Source organism: Cajanus cajan, chromosome 1, assembly GCF_000230855.2.
Source record: "Cajanus cajan strain Asha chromosome 1, NIPB_CcT2T_4, whole genome shotgun sequence".
Classification (NCBI taxonomy): domain Eukaryota; kingdom Viridiplantae; phylum Streptophyta; class Magnoliopsida; order Fabales; family Fabaceae; genus Cajanus; species Cajanus cajan.
In genome coordinates this window covers 26,325,017-26,345,761 of record NC_138517.1, presented here as the reverse complement: position 1 = coordinate 26,345,761, position 20,745 = coordinate 26,325,017, and the positions used below count along the sequence as shown (strand labels likewise).

Below are 20,745 nucleotides of genomic sequence, written 5' to 3'. Positions count from 1 at the left end.
TGAACTTGAAGGAGTTTCCACAGCTATGGCTGTAAAACCACAGCTACAGCTATGAAGCTTACTTCACCTTGAAGGTGTTCCCACAGCCATAGCTGTGAATCTACAGCTGCAGCAGTGAGCTTAAAAATTACAATTCCTCCCTTGTTTTAAAGCTATTATAAAAGGGAAACGAGGGGGATTTTGGGTAGAACGAAAATAGAGAGAAAAACAAGAGCTGGGAGCACAGGAGGAAGAAAGAACGGAGTGGGAACGAGGATCAACTCCTTTTCTTCATCTCTTCCTTTGTAATTTCTTCTTCCACTCCCTTGATCTTGTAAATGGCCATGAGGGGCTAAATCTTTGAGGATTGGTCTGGATGTAACTACTAACTCTTCTTCTTCTTAAATATATATATGCATTTCATTTTCATTACTTGTGCTTGATTCTTCTCTTAATGCTTATATCGCTTGATCACCCGTTGTATGATTTTTGGTTTTTGAATCCGGTTGGAAAATATTTTTAAAAATCCGAACTGAATCTTGCACCTAAACATCTCTTGCTCTAGGAATAGACTTGATTTGTTTAGTCACGTTGTTCAAGTCATTGTTCTTAATGCAAAGTGTTAATTTCAAAACATTGAGGAATCATGTTTTAGATTAATGACTTTAGGATTCAACTTTGAGGGATCTTGTTGAATTATTACATGAACGTGGAAGTCATGAAATTGAAATCATATTTATTTTAAGAAGATTTAAGAGTTAGCAAGTACTCCTGAGTCTAATCCTCGCTTCTTATAATTATTCTTATAAATTTTACATTATCGTTTTATTTTACTTTACATTAATTCACTTTCAATCATATCAATGTCTTTTATTGGATCATTAGAGTAAGAATTACTAAATTTTCAAATCCCATACTTAAATACTACATCGAAACTTGGTCCGCTTGCCAAGTAGAGAGTTCGCAAAAACCTCACCACTACACATGCGGACAGTCACATTATTCCTGAAATCTATAGATGATTTATTATTGCAATTTGATGATATTTTCCAGGAACCTACCAGACTGCCACCTAAGAGAAAAAGGTCATGATCATAAAATTTCCTTGGTTACAGGAGCTAATCTTATTAAGTTAATAAGGAAGCCACGTGGCAGCCAATCAATTTAATTTTGATAATTTTGTTAGGATTTTCCAGTTTTTGTGTTGTTGGTTGTTTTAGTCAGTTGGTGCAATGCACCTCTATAAAATCTTTTTCTCTATTTGATATACAATTCTTCATATTCATCTTTGAAATCCCTAAATCCGTAAGTTCTTCGAATAATATTCCTAGAACTACCGTCATCAGGATCTTTTTACATGAGTTGGAAGAACTCACTTCATAAACTCAAGCCTGTTATGTGAAGGTGCTCAAGCTGGTGAAAGTTTAATATTTGCCTCAGACAACATGATTGAACCTTTCAAAAAAACCTCCCCCTTTGTGAACTTTTTCCAAATTTCATATTTACTTTTAAAAAATTCATTCTCGTTTTCAGATCTGACATTTAAGACATTATAAACAAAAAGTCCAGTGTAATTGTTAGGATTTTCCTTTTAGAGCAAGAAACGATAAAGCATAACAAAGAATAATTGCACACAGAAAAAGATTCTGTATTTCCTTTCTTTATTACAGAAAACTGATTACAAACCAAGAACCATGTTATACAAATATATCCTCTATGGAGCTTTCTCCTTCACGGTGAAACCTTACAAAATATTCTGAAGTTCCCCTCATTACTTGACACAGGGCTTATTTATAGGGAATACAAAACTGAACTAATTAGCCCTCCTAACCTCCTATCGATTTGGTATACTTTGACCCCTTCCTTTTTTATATAATACTCCTATAGCCCTTTTTCCTTAAAGTTTGCTGCTCTAACTCGGTGCTAACAGTAATGGACACTTACAAATTCTGGCCACCAATGTAGAAACACACCTCTTCCAGATTCCATCCTCGCATCAATAGGGACACTGTCCACAAAGCAGTTAATTCATAGCTCCCTACAACAAGATTTAGTTGGAAACCAAAATTTCAAATATGTTCTACATCTAGCATAGAATTAAATTATAATTAACGGTTAAAAAGGATAGCAACATTTTTCAATGTGAGTTACGAGGACTTGAAAATTTAACCCCAGACCTCCACCTTTGATTGGACTTAGAGAACCACCAGAGTTGTAGGGATAACAACAAACACTTAGAATTTTCAAACATTAGAGATACTCTTGTTAAATCCAGTCAATTTCTCTGATTCAACTCATCAACTTACTACTTCAAAAGCTGAAAAGTAATCACTTCATTTGAGTAATAAAATAATTACCATTATCTGAGACAGAGGCATGGATCAAAGATCAAGGAACTCATACATGTTGAAATAGTATACTTGCAATAACATGTATCACAGGAAATGGTTCAGAATCTGTTGGTGGAAGCAGAAGAAAATAAGTGCAAACAGACACACCAATGTGATTTGGGAATTATATATTTGTGTGTCCATGAGAACCACAGTAGGCTAGTTTTACCGTGAGTAAAGCTTCCCACAAAATTAATTGACTCACTACGAATCAAATTAGGCTATTTCATAAGGAAGATATAAAAAAAATGATACATAAATTCCCAAGTCAAGAAATATGTTGCAATTTGGTAAGAAGCAAGCAATTTTTCTGAAAAAGGAAAGAAAAAATATATCAAATATCCTCATTAGAAAACTTTTTGCTAACACATGATATTTTACAAAATGCCCTCATCAAATTTATTTTGTGTTATTAATTTGGTACTTTGTCTCCCATCTATATATTGGATACATCTGAATTCCAAGTACCAAATTTTAGGAGAATGAGACAGATGACCCGGCAGAGAATTAAACCAAGACATCATCAACATATCCGAAATTCAGTTGAGACATCTAAAAATAGTCCTTTAGAGAAAGCACCTGTATAAAACATGTTGCATGACTTGATCCAAATCTATCTTATAAATGAATTTTTAAACAAAATGGAATACTTTGACAATAAGAGCCATTCCTTTCTTTTTATTCCCTTCTAAGTTACACTCCAGTGTAAGTAATAATTCTGTATGTTAGGGGTAATAAAGTAGTCAATTTAGGATAAAGAATTATATTACTAATTGCAGTATAAACTTACAATATAAAAAACAAAGGTTACAACGCACCTGCTAGCCTAGCCTTGAGCCACTGACAGAACTTTGTCACATTCACTACACTGTTACCCAGTTCGTAATTCTGTTCAAGCACCTCGTGTAGGCAATTCTCCAAGGTTTCCAAATTAGTATTGTCCCTATTAAGCCCCAAAAGCCTACAAAGTATCCTATCCCCAAGCTCATGTACAATGCTTCATAGAAAACAAAATCTTCTTCATGCACAGCTTGTTCTTGAGGCTTCACTATTGTCTCATCTCCGGGACAACTTTTGTTAACTTGCTCTCCACAAAGATCATTATTTCCTTCAAAAATAGAGGCACCATAGGTCTCGAAATGTCTTCCCGATGGGATTCTTCCTGAGAGAGAATTGTGTGACAAGTCTAATTTTCCTAAACCATCAATTTGTGTGAGAGAAGATGGAATTCTCCCACAAAAATGATTTCTTGATAAGTCAAGGAAATCAAGTGAACTTAAATATCCAATTTCAAAAGGAATTTCTCCGCTCAAATTGTTTCTCGATAAATTCAAAGAAACTAAGCCAAGCAAATATCCGATCTCTCTTGGTATTTTACCTGTTAAATTGTTACATGAGAGATCAATGCTATTAAGATTCAATTCGGGATCCTTGAATTGTTGTTCCAATCCTTTCCACATCCATGTGATGTCAAGCTTATAATCATCAAAAGAGAAGGGACCATAAAAATCATAGTAAGTGATATCATATTCATATATACGGCTATAAGTTTCACTTTTATTTATGCTTTTTTCAGACATTGCAATAAAATTCTTTATGCATGTTGGAATTCCTTTTGACAACTTATTCCTCGAAAGGTCCAACATTTGAATATGCCTTAAAGAACAGAGTTGAACAGGAAGATTTCCAGAGAAGTGATTCCCTCGCATTATCAAGATTATCAATTGCTGCATGCTTCCTCCAATCCATGATGGTATTGGACCAGACAACAAGTTTTCCTCCACATCCAGCACAAATAAATTGCTGCAATTTTTCAAAGTTGAAGGCAATTCACCCATTAAACTATTGCCTCCTAAAATCAAAGCTTCCAATTTAACAAGGGTGCCCATGGAGATAGGAATCTTCCCTGACAATTGATTGTTGCTTAAATCAAGAAACAGTAATTGGTCAACAGATTTCCAACAATCTGGAAGTTGTCCTTTTATTTGATTCTTTGATAAATCTAAAATGCCAAACTTTGCAACTGTCCTTTGGTCACATAAGAATGAAGACAAGTCTGAAAATTTATTTTCAGAGAGCAACAACTCTGAAGCTTGACGCAAAAATGATGGAACGCTGCCCTCAAATTGATTTGAATTCAAAATTATTGACGGTACAGCATGAAGCTCCAATGGTATATTAGGAATAGTACCAGTGAGATTATTGTGAGACATATTCAACGAGTAAAAAAATTGCATGTTCCAAAACCATTCTGGTACGGAACCATTAAGCCCATTATCAGATATATCCAGATAAATCAAGGAACTTTGAGTCTGGAGCCAACTAGGAAAACTCGGGCCTAGCTTGCAAGATCCTACGCCCAAATAACTTAATCGAAAAGGAGGAATCCAGCTAGGGACCAATTTTACAGACAATGAGTTTTGTGATAAGGACAAATATTCTAATTTAGAAAAATTAGAAAGATGAGATTCAGTGACGTCACCCTCTAAAGAATTACTCCCTAAGGATAACTGCTCCAACTCAGATAGCAATGTGATGCTTTTAGGTATCTTGCCAGTAATTTGGTTATAAGATAAATACAAATTCTGAAATACGTGTCTGTTGCACCATGAGGAATTTTGAAAGAAGCTAGAAATTTTCCCATTCAACTTGTTATTTGAGAGGTATAAGCTCTGCAATCTGCACATATTCCCAAAGAAAGATGGAATCTTGCCTTGTAGTTTGTTATAGGAGAGATCAATAACTTCAAGAGAGTTCATTGTTTTTCCACATACATCTGGAATCGGACCTTCTAACAAGTTATGATTAAGGCAAAGAGTATTAAGACCGGTGGTGAAGTTAAAAAGCCAATGAAATATAGCAGATGATTTCAGCAAGTTATTGGAGAGATCAAGGTAGAGAAGAGAAGATGAGGAATTCATTGTGGAAGTAGATGAAACAGTAAAACTTCTATCTGTAAGACTGCAGTTTTCTAAATGAAGCTCTTTCAGTTTCGATCCAAAATTAAAATTACCTTGAAATATTGATGATGAAAGATTATTATAAGAGAGGTCAAGGATCTTAAGAGATGGAAAATTTGGCAAAAGAGAAGATAACAAATGAAATGTTGAGGATGTTAGCAGATTAGAAGAAAGACCAAGGATGGTAAGAGAAGTGGAAAAGTTGGAGTGAGAATAAAACAAGGATCTGATGTCAGCATCTGAGAGTGAACAATCAACAAGACTCATCTGTCTTAAGTTTGGAATAAACTTACTTATAGTCTGTAGCAAGCGACGAGAGGCACTAAGATTGTGTAATGAAGTGAGTTGAAGAGTTGTTAAGCAAGAGAGATTAGAGAACCACGCATCCTTATCTTGTAAATCAAAATTGCCACCCAACCCGAGAGTGTGCAAGAGAGGAATATTTCCTGCCTGAAAAGGGATACCTCCAGAAAGAGTGTTTCCCGCAAGATAAAGAAATTGTAGCTGTTTGAGATTCCCAATTTGATACGGGATTTCTCCCGAAAGAGCATTATATCCAAGATCAAGATATTTTAATTGACTGAGATTGCCAATCTGAAAAGGAATTACTCCACAGAGATAATTCCCTCCGAGGTCTAGATATTGTAGTTGTGAAAGATTTCCAAGTGTAGATGGAATCATGCCACTGAATACAGAATAAGAGAGATTGAGATATGTTAAGTTGGCCAAGGAGCCCATGAGTTCTTCTGGGAGGTGACTCACCAGAAAATTATTATAACTGAGGTCGAGATGTTGAATATTATGCAAGTCAATCAATGAAGTGAGATTGATTACACCTTTCAAATATTGTGTATGAGAACCAGGAAGATGAAGCATGCGTACATGACCAGTTTCATTGTGGCATTGTATGCCTCTCCATTTACAACAATCTGTATTGTTGTCACCGTCCCTCCATGTTGACAAGATGCCAGAATCATCAAAGAGACTTTGTTTGAAGTTGAGGAGTGCTTGTCTCTCCCTCTCTATGCACTTCACCTCAGCAGCAATTTTAAGTCCCGAGGAATGCAATAAAAGGAATAACAGAGCATAAAATACTTTGAGAAAATAACGGCTCATTATGATTTTGTTCATGAGAATTTATCTTAACAACTGACGAAGATAACAAAAAGAGAATTACGATCGATTTTTATTCTTTGGCTTGTGAAGTTCACAAGGCTCCATGGCAACATTTATATAGAGCGGTGAGTTCTCTTCTCTGTATTAATTCACTTATCCGAAACCTGTAAACAAAAGTTCCGAAAGTGATTTTTCATAAAATTAAAAATAATAACAATTAGCATTCAAAGTTAGACTACTTTATGTATAAAAAAAACTTATACAACTTTTAATGTACTTTAAAATAGCTTTTTAAACATAACTATAACTATAACTATTATTATTATTATTATTATTATTATTATTATTATTATTATTATTTATTATTATTATTATTATTATTATTATGATTATTATGATTATTATTATTATGATTATTATTATGATTATTATTATTATTATTATTATGATTATTATTATTATTATTATTATTATGATTATTATTATTATGATTATTATTATTATTATTATTATGATTATTATGATTATGATTATTAATATTATTATTATTATTATTATTATGATTATGATTATGATTATTATTATTATTATTATGATTATTATTATTATTATTATTATTATTATTATTATTATTATTATTATTATTATTATTATTATTGTTGTTGTTGTTGTTGTTGTTATTATTATTATTATTTTTATTATTATTTTATTATTATTATTATTATTTATTTATTTATTTTTTATTATTTTATCTATGTTCATGGACGACACTTTATTTATATTTAGACATAGATCCACGCAATGCGTAGATAAAAATAAAATTATTTAAATTAAAAATATTATTTTATTTGTTAATATATAAGTTATATATATATATATATATATATATAATATTTTTAATTATGTAATATGAATTTGTTATTGATTTTTTACAATAAATAAATTTATTATTTTAACATCGTAGAATTTTTTATAATTAATAATAATTAATTAGAAAGATAATGATGGTTTTATTTTATTTTATTATTTTAATAGATTTAATCTTTAAGAGGAGAATTATAAATAATTAAAAATAAAGAAGTTTAGAGAAATAGGGAGTTATATATTAGGAGAGAGGCAAAGAAGGGTTGATATATTTTACATCTTCATGTTCTTCGAAGCTTTAGTGCTATGAAGAGAACGCATCTGGAGAGCAAGGAGAAGGGATCATCGTAGAAGAGGTAGGAGTTTAGATCTGATACGTTGCATCACTCAATATATGGGAGAGCGAGAACCTTCATCTTTGGAAATTGAGTGTATGCATAAAGGATAGAGAGATTGACTTCGATCCCATAAGTGTTATGTTTGATGTAATCTTGTGTGCATTTAATGTTGTTTGTCGAGTAGATTCCTAATATGAATTTTATTTGATAATTTTATTGTTTTGAAGTAATTAATTGAGTGTTGTGTGGAAAGTGGTTAGAGTCATAGACGTTTAATTGGATGAATCTACCTCGATCGAGTGGTTAATTTTATGGACTAAAATGAATTCTAGTTGTTTGGAATTTTGCATGATCGTTTATTGTGATGTTTATTTGAGATTATTGTTCCGATTGTTCCGATCATGGTGTGTTTAGGTGTTGGATTGTACGTGGTGCTAGACTCAAGTGCTCGAAGTCGTGCATGCCTTCACGCGTATAAAGGCACTATCTAGACATACTGGCACCGGTCGAGGAAATGTCCACGCTGGGCATGGGATGTTTAGGGTGTTTTTTATCTCAGCTTAAAGCCAAGCATGGCTTTGTGAAGCCGGACGTGAAAAGATCTAGGTGTTCTCTGTCTCAGCTTAAAGTCGATCGAATGTGGCTTAGTGAAGTCGAGTGTAAGATGATTGGAGTGCTCTTTTCTCAGTTTAGAGTCAAATGTAGGTTTTCAAGTCCTGTGTAGAATGTTAGGAGTCTCATTTATGACATTTTAAATAAGGTTATTATGATGTTAATGATTGATTATATGATGATGATGATGATGTGTGTGTGTGTGTATATATATATATATATATACCTGATGAATGATGATTTTTATCTTGATAGATGACATTTGATATGGATGAATATGGATATTGGTTAACATAACGATGAATTATATGACAATCATGATGTATTAATATAGAAGCATTTGCATGGTTGTGACATACATCATACTTGCATGATTCTGTGATTCTAGTGGGAACCTGTTTCTGTAGTTTTGGTGGGAATCTATTGGTGTTATAGTGGGAACACTTTTGTGTTGGTAGCCTAAGGTTAACTGGAGACTTAGGTATGAACTGTATATTCTTGATGATGATGGTCAGGTACCCCATGCATTTAGATGTATGTGGTTGTCGATGAAATTTATGGTGTTTACAATTGAAGTTGATGTATTTATTATTGTTATTATAATTGTTACCATGAAAGGATGGGATACCGAGGATTGCGGCCCATTCCCTATAAAATGAAATTGTTTTCACTCCTTATTTGTTTGTTGGTATGTTTTGTATCTTTTGTAGACAAAAATCTTCAATTTTTGAGGAGTATAGAGATATCTAGATGCATATGGAAACTCTAATGTCAATGTCACACCGGGGGGCCTAAGTGTAGTTTACAAACTATGTTATCTTTCTTAATTTTAATTCAATATATTTAAGTTGGGAATCTTTTACCATTATCCGTTATTATTATTTTTCTATTGAATTGAGTTACTTTTGACTTAATGAGTATGAAATGAGAATTTAAGAGTTATTTGTATCTTTAATTGGTATCTCTCCTAGGATAAATGGGTGTCACAATTATTGTTTGTAATAGGATAAAGAAAAATATTATTATAAATATTTTTTATATTTATATTTATATAATATTTCATCCTTTATTTTTTTTAGATTCAAATTCAAAAATATAAAATTCAGGTAAATAATCTTTTAAAAAGTTCATAATTAAAGGTATATCCAAATAAATATTTTTTATAACTAAATTATAAAATATTCTATTTCAATATTTTATAAATTTAATAAATTGATAATAAAGAATATATATATATATATATATATATATATATATATATATATATTATTTTCAAATATGTAGCTTCTCATATAGGAATCCAGTTGTTGAGAGGCTTGTCAAAAATGTTTTATTATTGTTTAAAATTAATATTAATCAAAAATTTATTATTTTTCTTATTAATGAACATAAATGTCAATTAATAATAATTATTAGGTTTCAACAAAAATAGTTTTTTAATAATGGTTTATAATTAACATTAATATTAATATTAATATTAATATTAATTATTATCACTTCTTTTGAAATGTAGAATTTAATCAAATTAAATTTCTTAAATAATAAATTAATGATTGAATATTTTAATCTATGATTAATATTAATTAAAATCATTTTATTTTTATTTATAATTAAAATTAATTGGTTTGTAACTTAAAATTTAACAAAATTTAATTTCTTAATTAATAAAATTATTAAATTATATATAATTATGTAACATAGTAACTAGGATTTCAAAGTTTAGTGGATGCTAGAGATAAAAGTATATAAGATTTTCTTTGAGAGGGAGCCTCATAAGCTCATTCTCAAAGAAAGCTTAGAGACAAGGTGATATATTAAAGGAACCAAAAGGAATGGGATAATTTTGAAGACCTTTTCATATGTTTGTAAATATAGTAGTTACTTGTATAGGTTCATTTTGCCTTTGTATTTGTAAGGCACTTTGTTTCCTTTTTATAGATCATTGTATAGGGAATTTAAAGTAGGTTCTTTGGGGACTTTTACTCCATTTGACCTTGTATTAAAAGTCAACCATTTTTACATTTTTCAGTAGTAGAAGAGGGGTAGCAAATAACAAGGCATGAGGGTGTGTTTAGCAATTAGGCCAAAATTGGGCCTAGGCAAAATTTTACATATTGGACTTGTTTTGCTCCATATTTTTCAAGGATTTAATTTAACTAGGTCTCACTATTTTTGAATGAACCTAGCTAAACCAAATCAAACATTTTTGAAATGGATTAATGGGGCAAATAGAGTCCAAGACTGCCTAGCTTGCCTAATTTCCTTCCTTTGGTCGAAATTGCTTCTAGCTTTAGTGTTTTTGGGAAGCTTGTGCTCTAAGCTTCTAACTTAGCCTGCTTCCCAAGCAAGCTAAGGTAGAAGCTTGCTCCACAAGCCTCCTAAAACTAGAGTCGACGGTCAAAGTTAAGCCAACCATGGTTCACTTGAACCATGGTTAAGCTTAGCTTCCTCCACAAGATTCCTACTTCTATATATTTGTAAACCTCTCATTTTCCCACACTTTAGATGAATGAAATCAAAATTTCTAAAAGAATTATCTCTTCTCAAAGTCACTTTAGTCGTGGAGAATTTTCTCTCCTAGTTCCTTCACAAAGGTTTCCACCTTTGTGCCTTAGAACCTTGTCTCCTTCTACTTGTATAAGGAGTAACCGAGCACTCCTTAGTGCTTCTTCACCATTGGAGCTTCTTCAAAGGTGATTCTTTATCATTGGCATGCCTAACCTCAAGAGAAGAAAAGGATTGAAGGTGGAGCTTGAAGAACATCAACCATTCTTCAAGGCTAGTCCATCATGGAGTCTCTGGTTGAGTTCACATCGGACATGAGGAGAACCATGTCGGGCGCTATATCAGATAGTGGTTTGTTGTGGCATTTTACTAATATGGTGTTGGGCGTGGAAACCTTTGGTAGTCTCTGTCTTAAGGACATCGGGCTTGAGTTGATTGTGCCGGATGTGGATGAGCCTTAGAGCTCTCGGGTTAGATGTTAGGTCGAGCTCAAGCTGGTTGCGCCAGGCGTGAGTATGTTTAGTGATGTTGATTGAAAATGATGTTTATGCATGTTTAAAGTTCAAGATTTGATCATGTATGTATGATATATAATGTATGGTGGTGTATGATTCATATGTATGCTTGGTAATGATATATATGAATCACTACAAGAAAAAGTTGAATTTTCGACGGATGATTTTCCATGGACAAAAATCCGTTGGAAATTTCCCATGGATTTAGATCCGTCGGAAATTTTTGATGGAATTTTAACTAATGGAATTTTCGACGGATTTAAATCCGTCTGAAATTTTTGACGGATTTAAATCCGTATGAAATTATTAAATAAAATATAAGCTAATTATTTTTCAAATGCAAGCAATCCTAATCCCATTGATATACACAACAATGCATTGTATAATATTTTCATTATTATATGGGTGTTTTCAAAATATAAATATATTGTAATGAATACGATAAATATAAATCAGAGTGAGTGATGTATGACTTACCTATATATAATTATATGTTTAGGTTATTATAAATTATAAACTAATTAGTGTAAATGTATTTTTTTTTACTTATCTTGAAAAATACCAACACATGACGTCCAAATTTAAGAATAACATATCTTTTCTTTAATTTTTAAAAATCACTCATCTCTTTGAAAATAACGTTATTAATTAAATAATGGGGAAAAAAGTTAAATTATGTTCTGCAAATCATATATATGTATCTATCATTTATTTCTAAATTACATCTAATACTATGTCATTTTCATGAAAACTTTCATTGATCTTCAATTTTGAAAATAAGATTCTTTTCAATTCATTTTTAAAATTATTACTTAAATTTAATATATTTTTTAAATCACAGTGTGTATGATATTTAAAATAAATTTCAAAAAAGTTGAAATAATGAAATAAGAGATCAAATCTCATTTAATTATTGATATTTGTTTTAATAAATTATTTTCTCTTAATAGTATATAAATAATATTATCTTATATAAGTTGTTATATGTGCCACTTAAATAAATAAATAGGAAAATTAATACTCACTTAAAAATTTGAGAAGAGATATACGTATGACGTTATTGAGAAAAACTTCAAGTAGGGGTTAATGGAATTTTTTCTAGATTAAATCTTCTTTATTTAAAACTTAAAAAATTAAAGTTAAAATAATTACACTAAATAATTATTTTTGTTCCTAATAACTGATTGATTTAAAAATATCTCTTCAAGTTGTAGTAATTTCTTAAATTTACATTTTATTGATTTCTGAATTTTATATTTAAGTAAATCAGTAAAATACAAAGCAACGAGTATAAATATGAGTATTTAAAACTTCAATGAATCTATATATATAAAGTAGAGATAAAGACAGAGAAAATGAATGGAAGACAAATAGTTAAATATATAGTTGTTTGATTATCTATAATAATAGATAAAGGAAAATATACGTCATCTTGTAACTGATTTTGTCTAAAAAATAATAGATAATCATACCCTTAACTGATTTTTATTTTATATATTCTAATTTTATTTGTAATAATATGATTATATATTTAAATAGTTTAACTTTAATAATTTTTTAAGTATACTTTTGTCTTTTCACCTAAAATATTTAAATTTCTATATTTTAATTTGAATTATTTTTAAGTATATTTTTGTCTTTTTTGTCTTAAATTTTTGAATTTCTATATTGTAATTTTAATAATTTTTTATTTCTATTATTTATTAATTCTTTTCTTTTTTAATGTTTTATAACATTATTAAAATTTTATATTTTTAATCTCTATAATTTTATCTTACTTTTTATTTTATAAATATAATTTGGATTATTCATTTTATAATTAAATTAACTTTTTTAAATTTTTTATGAGTTTACATTCTAAGAATGTATTGAAACCCCTCAATCTTTGATTATTAGATAGCAACAATATGGATATTCTAATTATTAGACATTATGTTATAATTCTACTCATAGTACTATATGTTATTTTTAAATTTGAACTCCTAAACTTTATTTGTTATGTACGTCATTTTATTTTGTATGAATGAACTTGTTTTTATTTACATAACCATGATTGATTTAATATCTTTAAATAGGATAACTATTTAATACAATTTTGAATTTAAAAAAAATAATTTTTAACAGAATGAATAATCCAAATTATATTTATAAAATAAAAAGTAAGATAAAATTATAGAGATTAAAAATATAAAATTTTAATAATGTTATAAAACATTAAAAAAGAAAAGAATTAATAAATAATAGAAATAAAAAATTATTAAAATTACAATATAGAAATTCAAAAATTTAAGAAAAAAAGACAAAAATATACTTAAAAAATAATTCAAATTAAAATATAAAAATTCAAATATTTTAAGTGAAAAGACAAAAATATACTTAAAAAATTATTAAAATTAAACTATTTAAATATATAATCATATTATTACAAATAAAATTAGAATATATAAAATAAAAATCAGTTAGGGGTATGATTATCTATTATTGTTTAGAAAAAATCAATTACAAGATGACGTATAACTTTATATTAAATGTAAATTTTATAAATTCAACCGTTAAATTAAAAATCTTTTACTCTTAAATCATATATACAAAATGTTATATTAATCGAATATGATTTCTTATAAAACAAAATTAAATATGTTGGAAAATTTATATTTTCGATGAGAAAATTTTTGTAAGAAAAGCTATATTATTGATGAAATATTTCAGACAAATTTATATTTGTTGAAAATGTAAGAACTGATTTTAAATTTGATATGAAAATATTATGATATTATTAGATAAGATTTTAAGTTAGTATTTTATTAATGGTTGATAATTAAAAAATAAAACAAGGATAATTTTTTTTTTGAATTTTATATCTTTGATTTAAGATAACTTACAAAATAACTCTTGGTAAAGTTATTCCGCTCAATAATTCATGGTGTGTGTTGAATTTTATCGATCCAATTAATTGTTAAATTAAAAGTTATTAAATTTTACTAATAATTAATATAAAAAATTAATTAGTTTTGGAATAAATTATTTGCTAATTAACAATATAATTGAAACATTAATTATTTTAAATTATTTAACTAAAATCTTATTGACAATTTACTATATAATGTTAATATTTTAGTATAACTAATATCTGGTTTTAAATTTGATATGAGAATATTATATATAATTATATAAGATTTTAAGTTAGTATTTTATTAATAGTTGATAATTAGAAGAAAAAAAAACAAGGATAAATACATTTTTGAATTTTATATGTTTGATTTAAGGTAAATAAATATATTAAATTAATTAATAATTTATTTAAAATATTAAAATTTAATTTATAAGTATGTAATAAATAAATATTTATAATTTTATATTATATTATCATTATAAATTATAAAATTAAATAATTTAAATTATAATTTTAATAGAAATAAGTAGATGTTAATTATAAAAGTAAGTACATATAAATAAATAATAATTAAATATATTATTATTATTAATTATTATTATTTGTAATATAAAATTGTTATATATTATTATTATAGTACAAATATGAGATTGTATATTTGAGGATGACTTAAATGAATTAATTTGTACAAGTTATACTGACAACATACATATACATTTCGGTAGCTTACTCATCAGAACTTCACAGTTAAGCGTGCTTAACCTGGAGTAGTACAGGGATGGGTGACCTTCTGAGAAATTGCACAAGTAAGGATAAAACACGCTAAACAGTGAAATATCGTGAAATAGAACCCTTTAGAGGCCAAATATGAGGGTTGTTACATTAATAAATTTATTAAAATTAAAAAAATTATAATTTTTGGTAATTACCCACGGATAAAAATTAGTCGGTAAATATTTCAGACGAGCAATTTACCGACGGATTGGTGTCCATCAGTAATCCGTCAAAAATGCACTATTACCCATGGATATTTGGCATTTTCCACGGATTCTGGCCGTCTGTAATAGCAAATTTTCTTGTACTGAATGTTTAAATATGATATGACATGTGTATATGTTCATATGAGAATGATATTGATCATGATGGTGGATTAACCATGTATGGTGTATGATGCATTATTGCATGTGATGTTTTAAGGCATGTGTCTAGCCTAGGACTAGAGGAGAGGGAAATGTTTTCGAACTAGAAGCACATAGAGTTTCTTGAGAGCGGTGCTGGGATAGGCCACTGATATAACACTACAAGAAAAATGCTGATTTCTGACAGAAATTTCTGACAGAAATCACTAAATTTCCGATGGATTTTTCTTTTTTCGATGAATTTCTGACGGATTTCAATCCGTCGGAAAAAGTGACGTCGAAAAAAAAAATCTGTCAGAAATTTTTCCAACAGAAATTTCTGACAGAAATTTTTCAAACTTGAAAAATTCTGTCAGAAATTTCTGACGGAAATTTCTGTCAGAGTTAGAAATTTCTGTCAGAAGTTTCTGACAGAAAAATCCGTCAGAAATTGCTGTCAAAATTTTTGACAGAAAATTTCGTCAAAAATTATAATTTTTTGTAATTTTAATAAATTTATTAATGTAACAACTCTCATATTTGGCCTCTCAAGAGTTCTATTTCACAATATTTCACTGTTTAGCGTGTTTTATCCTTACTTGTGCAATTTCTGGGAGACTTCCCAGAAAGTCACCCATCCCCAGAACTACTACCCCAGGATAAGCACGCTTAACTGTGAAGTTTTTGATGAGTAAGTTACCGAAATGTCTATGTATGTTGTCAGTATAACTTGTACAAAATTAATTCATTTAAGTCATCCTCAAATATACAATCTCAATTTGTACTATAAATAATAATATATAATAATTTTATATTACCAAATAATAATAATAATAATAATAATAATATATTTAATTATTCTTTATTTATATGTACTTACTTTTATAATTAAGATCTACTTATTTTTATTTAAAATTATAATTTTAAATTATTTAATTTTATAATTTATAATGATTAATATAATTTATAAAATTATAAATATTTATTTATTACATATACTTATAAATTAAATTTTAATATTTTAAATAAATTATTAATTAATTTAATATAGTATTTATTTACCTTAAATCAAACATATAAAATTCAAAAAATGTATTTATCCTTATTTTTTTTTTCTAATTATCAACTATTAATAAAATACTAACTTAAAAATCTTATCTAATTATATATAATATTTTTCATATCAAATTTAAAACCAGATATTAGTAGTACAAAAATATTAGGATCATATAGTAAATTGTCAATAAGATTTTAGTTAAATAATTTAAAATAATTAATATTTCAATTATATTGTTAATTAGCAAATAACTTATTCCAAAACTAATTAATTTTTTATATTAATTATTAGTAAAATTTAATAACTTTTAATTTAATAATTAATTGGATCGATGAAATTCAACACACACCATGAGTTATTGAGCGGAATAACTTTACCAAGAGTTATTTTGTAAGTTATCTTAAATCAAACTTATAAAATTCAAAAAATGTATTTATCCATGTTTTATTTTTTAATTATCAACCATTAATAAAATACTAACTTAAAATCTTATCTAATTATATCATAATATTTTAATATCAAATTTAAAACCAGTTCTTATATTTTCGACAAATATAAATTTGTCTGAAATATTCTATCAATAATATAGCTTTTCCTACAAAAATTTTTCTCATCGAAAATATAAATTTTTTCGAAAGATTTAATTTTGTTTTTATAATAAATTCATCTTCGATTAACATAACATTTTTATATATATGATTTACAGAGTAAAAGATTTTCAATTTAACGGTTGAATTTACAAAATTCACATTTAATATAAATTTACTAAGCGGTGTAATACTTAGTAATAATTTATTATAACGCCCCTCATATATATATATATATATATATATAATGTGTGTGTGTGTGTGTGTGTGTGTGTGTGACTCTATATATATATATATATATTTATATAATATTATATATATATATAATATATATTATATATATATATTAAATGTGACTTTTACAAAGTATTACACTGCTCAATAACTTTATATTAAATATGAATTTGGTAAATCCAACTGTTAGATTGAAAGTTCATATCTCTTAGTATATACAAAAATTTATAATTAATCAAGATGATTTGATACTTCATTTAAATTGATGTAATATATTCATTTCAAAATACACTAAAATATGAACACTTGGATTATCTTCCAGTTGTTGTTCAATTTTAAAAAAATTTGATATACACGTATAAAGTGATATGAACTTTCAGTTTAACGGTTGGATTTATAAAATTCACATTTAATATAAAGTTATAGAGCGGCATAATACTTAGTAAAAGTTACACCAGTATAATTATAACCCCCTATATTATATATATATATATATATATATATATATATATATATATATTATAATTAATTCATTAGTAGTGAGGGCAAGTGCCTCACTATTCCAAACGTGCAGCTGTCCCTATATATATATATATATATATATATATATATATATATATATATGTTTTAATATTCACATATATAATTAATATATTAAAACCAATAATTTTTTGATAAAATAAAATTTGTAGCATGCATGTTTATCTTTTGTGTTTTTTATTTATTGTATACGTTGATTGAAAAAATCAAAATAGTAAAATTGAATACATTGATTAAAAAAATCAAAATAAGAAAAATCATAAGATTTATATTCCATTTAGAATTGTTATTATAAGATATATTTTAAAATAAATTATCATCTAAAAATATATATTAGATATTAAAAACATATTTATATCATAAATAAATTAAACTTTATTTTTATAAAGTTAACATATTTATTTTTATATTTTTAATAATGTTAAATTATTATAAAATAAGTCTTTAATTATGATTGTAATTCTACTCAAACATTTAAAAATTGTCTATGATAGATAAATAAATCATACTTAAAACATATATTTTTAAAGAAAGTTAGGTTCAAACCATGTAAATTATAATAAAATATAGTATGACCTAATTTATTTTCATCTTTAATACTAATCGTAGATATAAAAAACTTGTAATAAATAATTATAATATGTATTTATACCTTCAAAAGATATATAAAATTTTTAATACTACAAATATATATAAGAAATTAAAAATAATAAATTAAAAAAAAAGAAATTAAAAAAAAGAAATTAAAAATAATAATTAAAAATGATTTCTGACAGAAAATTCCGTCAGAGATTTCTGACGGAATAAATCCGTCAGAAATTTCCGATGGAATAAATCCGTCAGAAATTTCCGACGGAATATTCCGTTAGAAATTTTTTGTCAGAAATTTTCGACGGATTTATTTTTCTGTCAGAAATTTCCGACAGAAATTTCTGTCAGAAATTTTCTGTCAAAAATTTTTGACAGATTTATATTTCTGTCAGAAATTTCTGACAGAAACTTTCTGACGGAAAATCCTGTTAGAAATTTCTGACGGAAAAATAAATCCGTCAGAAATTTCTGACGGATCTATATCCGTCGAAAATGTTTCCGTCAGAAATTTACATTTTTCTTGCAGTGTAAATGAGAGTGGTGCTTAGATAGGCCACTAGTTTTGGGTGAGAGTGGTGCTTAGATAGGCCACTAGTTTGGGCGAGTCTCCTCTAAGTCCTTATCTAGTGTTGGAGCGGGGTATGAGGTTGAGGGTTATTCCCTTAACCAAGTACTGGGGAAAGTGTGTGGTTCCTTGCGGATAGTCGGTGAGCAAACTTCACAAGTGACTTCGTAATGCATGTCAAGGTCGTGGTAAACTTGTACCCAGCTGTGCTATACTTGACGATGGAACCAGACTTCCAAGTGTGTAAGTGACATCATCTGAGTAAACTCGAGTGATTAGCTATGACCGAGCGGCGCATTGGGCTTGAAAATGGTTGGGGTGGTTTCGGTAGGATTGAAATGTCACTTATACTGTTCTACTGTTAAGGAGATCTCCTAGGTGAATGCGTGACGAAACATTAGATGATTGATATGCATTGATATCTGTCATGAGTTTCTATTATTGCATGATTTCTGGTATGATGAAGTGTGTGGTGTTGACTTCATGTTTGATGAATTGATGATTGATTGAGATGGAAAGTCCCTTGGGGGCATGATTAGATGAATGTGTAGAATATATAGATTATTATTCTATACTTGTATGATTGTTTATTGAACTCTAGCTTATCCTTTTATTTCCATATGGATGAACTGCGATGATAATTCTATGTATGAGAGCATGTCAGGATTAGGTTGGAGTTGATGTGGCCGCTACTAACGAGATTAGGTGTTTTGTCTCAGTGTCAAAGTTAGTGTTGGAGTGTTTGACTAGGCGTGCTTGACCAGCATTAGGTGATATTATTTTGGGATGACTGTACATATATGGTATTATATTTTGTACATAGAAACATAGTTATTATTATTTTTATATATACCTGTATGTATGAGTTATCCAGTTTTAATATATTTTCTTAGTCCACTAGTATTTAGTGCGATTTCACTAAGTGTAAGGATCACGGTGGGTCGTTACAAATTATATATTAAATGTAATTTTAAATTCACACAATATACTTTCAACTAAAAAATTTGTTATGTTACTCATAATTAATAATAATTGCATAATATTTTTTGTATTTTATTCCTTCACAATGAAAAATATAATTAAATTTAATCTCTTAATTATTAATTAATATAATTATTTGTATAATTAATAATTTACTAATTAAATACAATTTAAATCTATTTGTTAATCAATACAAATATAGAAGGATAATAAAAATAATATTATACAAAATGTTATATAGATAATATATCATTGTCACTTTAATAATTTATTTTTCTTTCATTTTCCTGCAAAATAAATAGTTGTATTTTAACAAATAATTTAAAATTCTAGTTCAATGTAAGTAGTTAATAAATTAGATAAAGTGTCTGATAAATTGAGAATAGTAAAAAAATGAAAAATAAATAAATAAATAAATAAAATTCTATTACATCTTTCTTTCTTATATGTTCTCCATTACATTTTTTCTATGCTCTATATCATCTCTAATTCCTAATTTTAATCTAAATTAATAAATCCAATCATCCACTCTTATTTAAAATAAATAAAAAATTGTTTAAATTTTATATGTAAAACTAGAAAAAAAAAATATTTTGTTGGCAGTTAATTAATATTTGTCAAATAACTCTTTGTTACAAGTTAAATAAGTAAGCAATTATGAAAGACGAAAAAGAAAAATCTTCCTGGATCATCCCTACCACTAACCTCAACAACAACTTGATGTGATGTGAAATTAGAATAAGGAAATGAAGAGGTTGGTTAGATTTTGAAACTTCAGGAAAGTGAGAAAATGAGTTAACCCTACTAGTACTCTCTTCACTTTCACTCACTTGTATGCTTTTTTGAATGGATGCTGACTCGATATTTCTTTTCTTTCCATATTCAATCCCAACAAGTGCA

General features: G+C 27.5%; 1 protein-coding gene and 1 long non-coding RNA gene across 5 annotated transcripts in view; one reads left to right on the top strand and one right to left on the bottom strand.

The window, feature by feature from the left end:
* Positions 1-6,649, bottom strand: part of LOC109817300 (receptor-like protein EIX2) — a 54,927-nt gene extending 48,278 nt beyond the window's left edge. For 2 of the 4 annotated variants that reach the window (XR_014434717.1, XR_014434715.1), the window contains exons 1-2: positions 3,188-6,649; positions 2,337-2,399 (exon numbers count right to left, since the gene is read on the bottom strand). Coding sequence is in view for 2 of the 4 variants with exons in the window: in XM_083077188.1 (XP_082933314.1) it covers positions 3,233-6,460 (3,228 nt within the window). In the remaining 2 variants the exon portion in view is untranslated. Of the gene's footprint in view, positions 1-1,606; positions 2,018-2,336; positions 2,400-3,187 lie in introns of those variants that run through there. The other 2 variants (XM_083077188.1, XM_083077190.1) reach the window with 2 other exon arrangements.
* Positions 6,650-7,411: 762 nt separating this feature from the next.
* LOC145953924 (uncharacterized) lies at positions 7,412-8,518 on the top strand. The gene is made up of 2 exons (XR_014431145.1): positions 7,412-7,665; positions 8,062-8,518. It is a non-coding gene; the product is annotated as an uncharacterized LOC145953924 (long non-coding RNA).
* Positions 8,519-20,745: the final 12,227 nt, after the last annotated feature.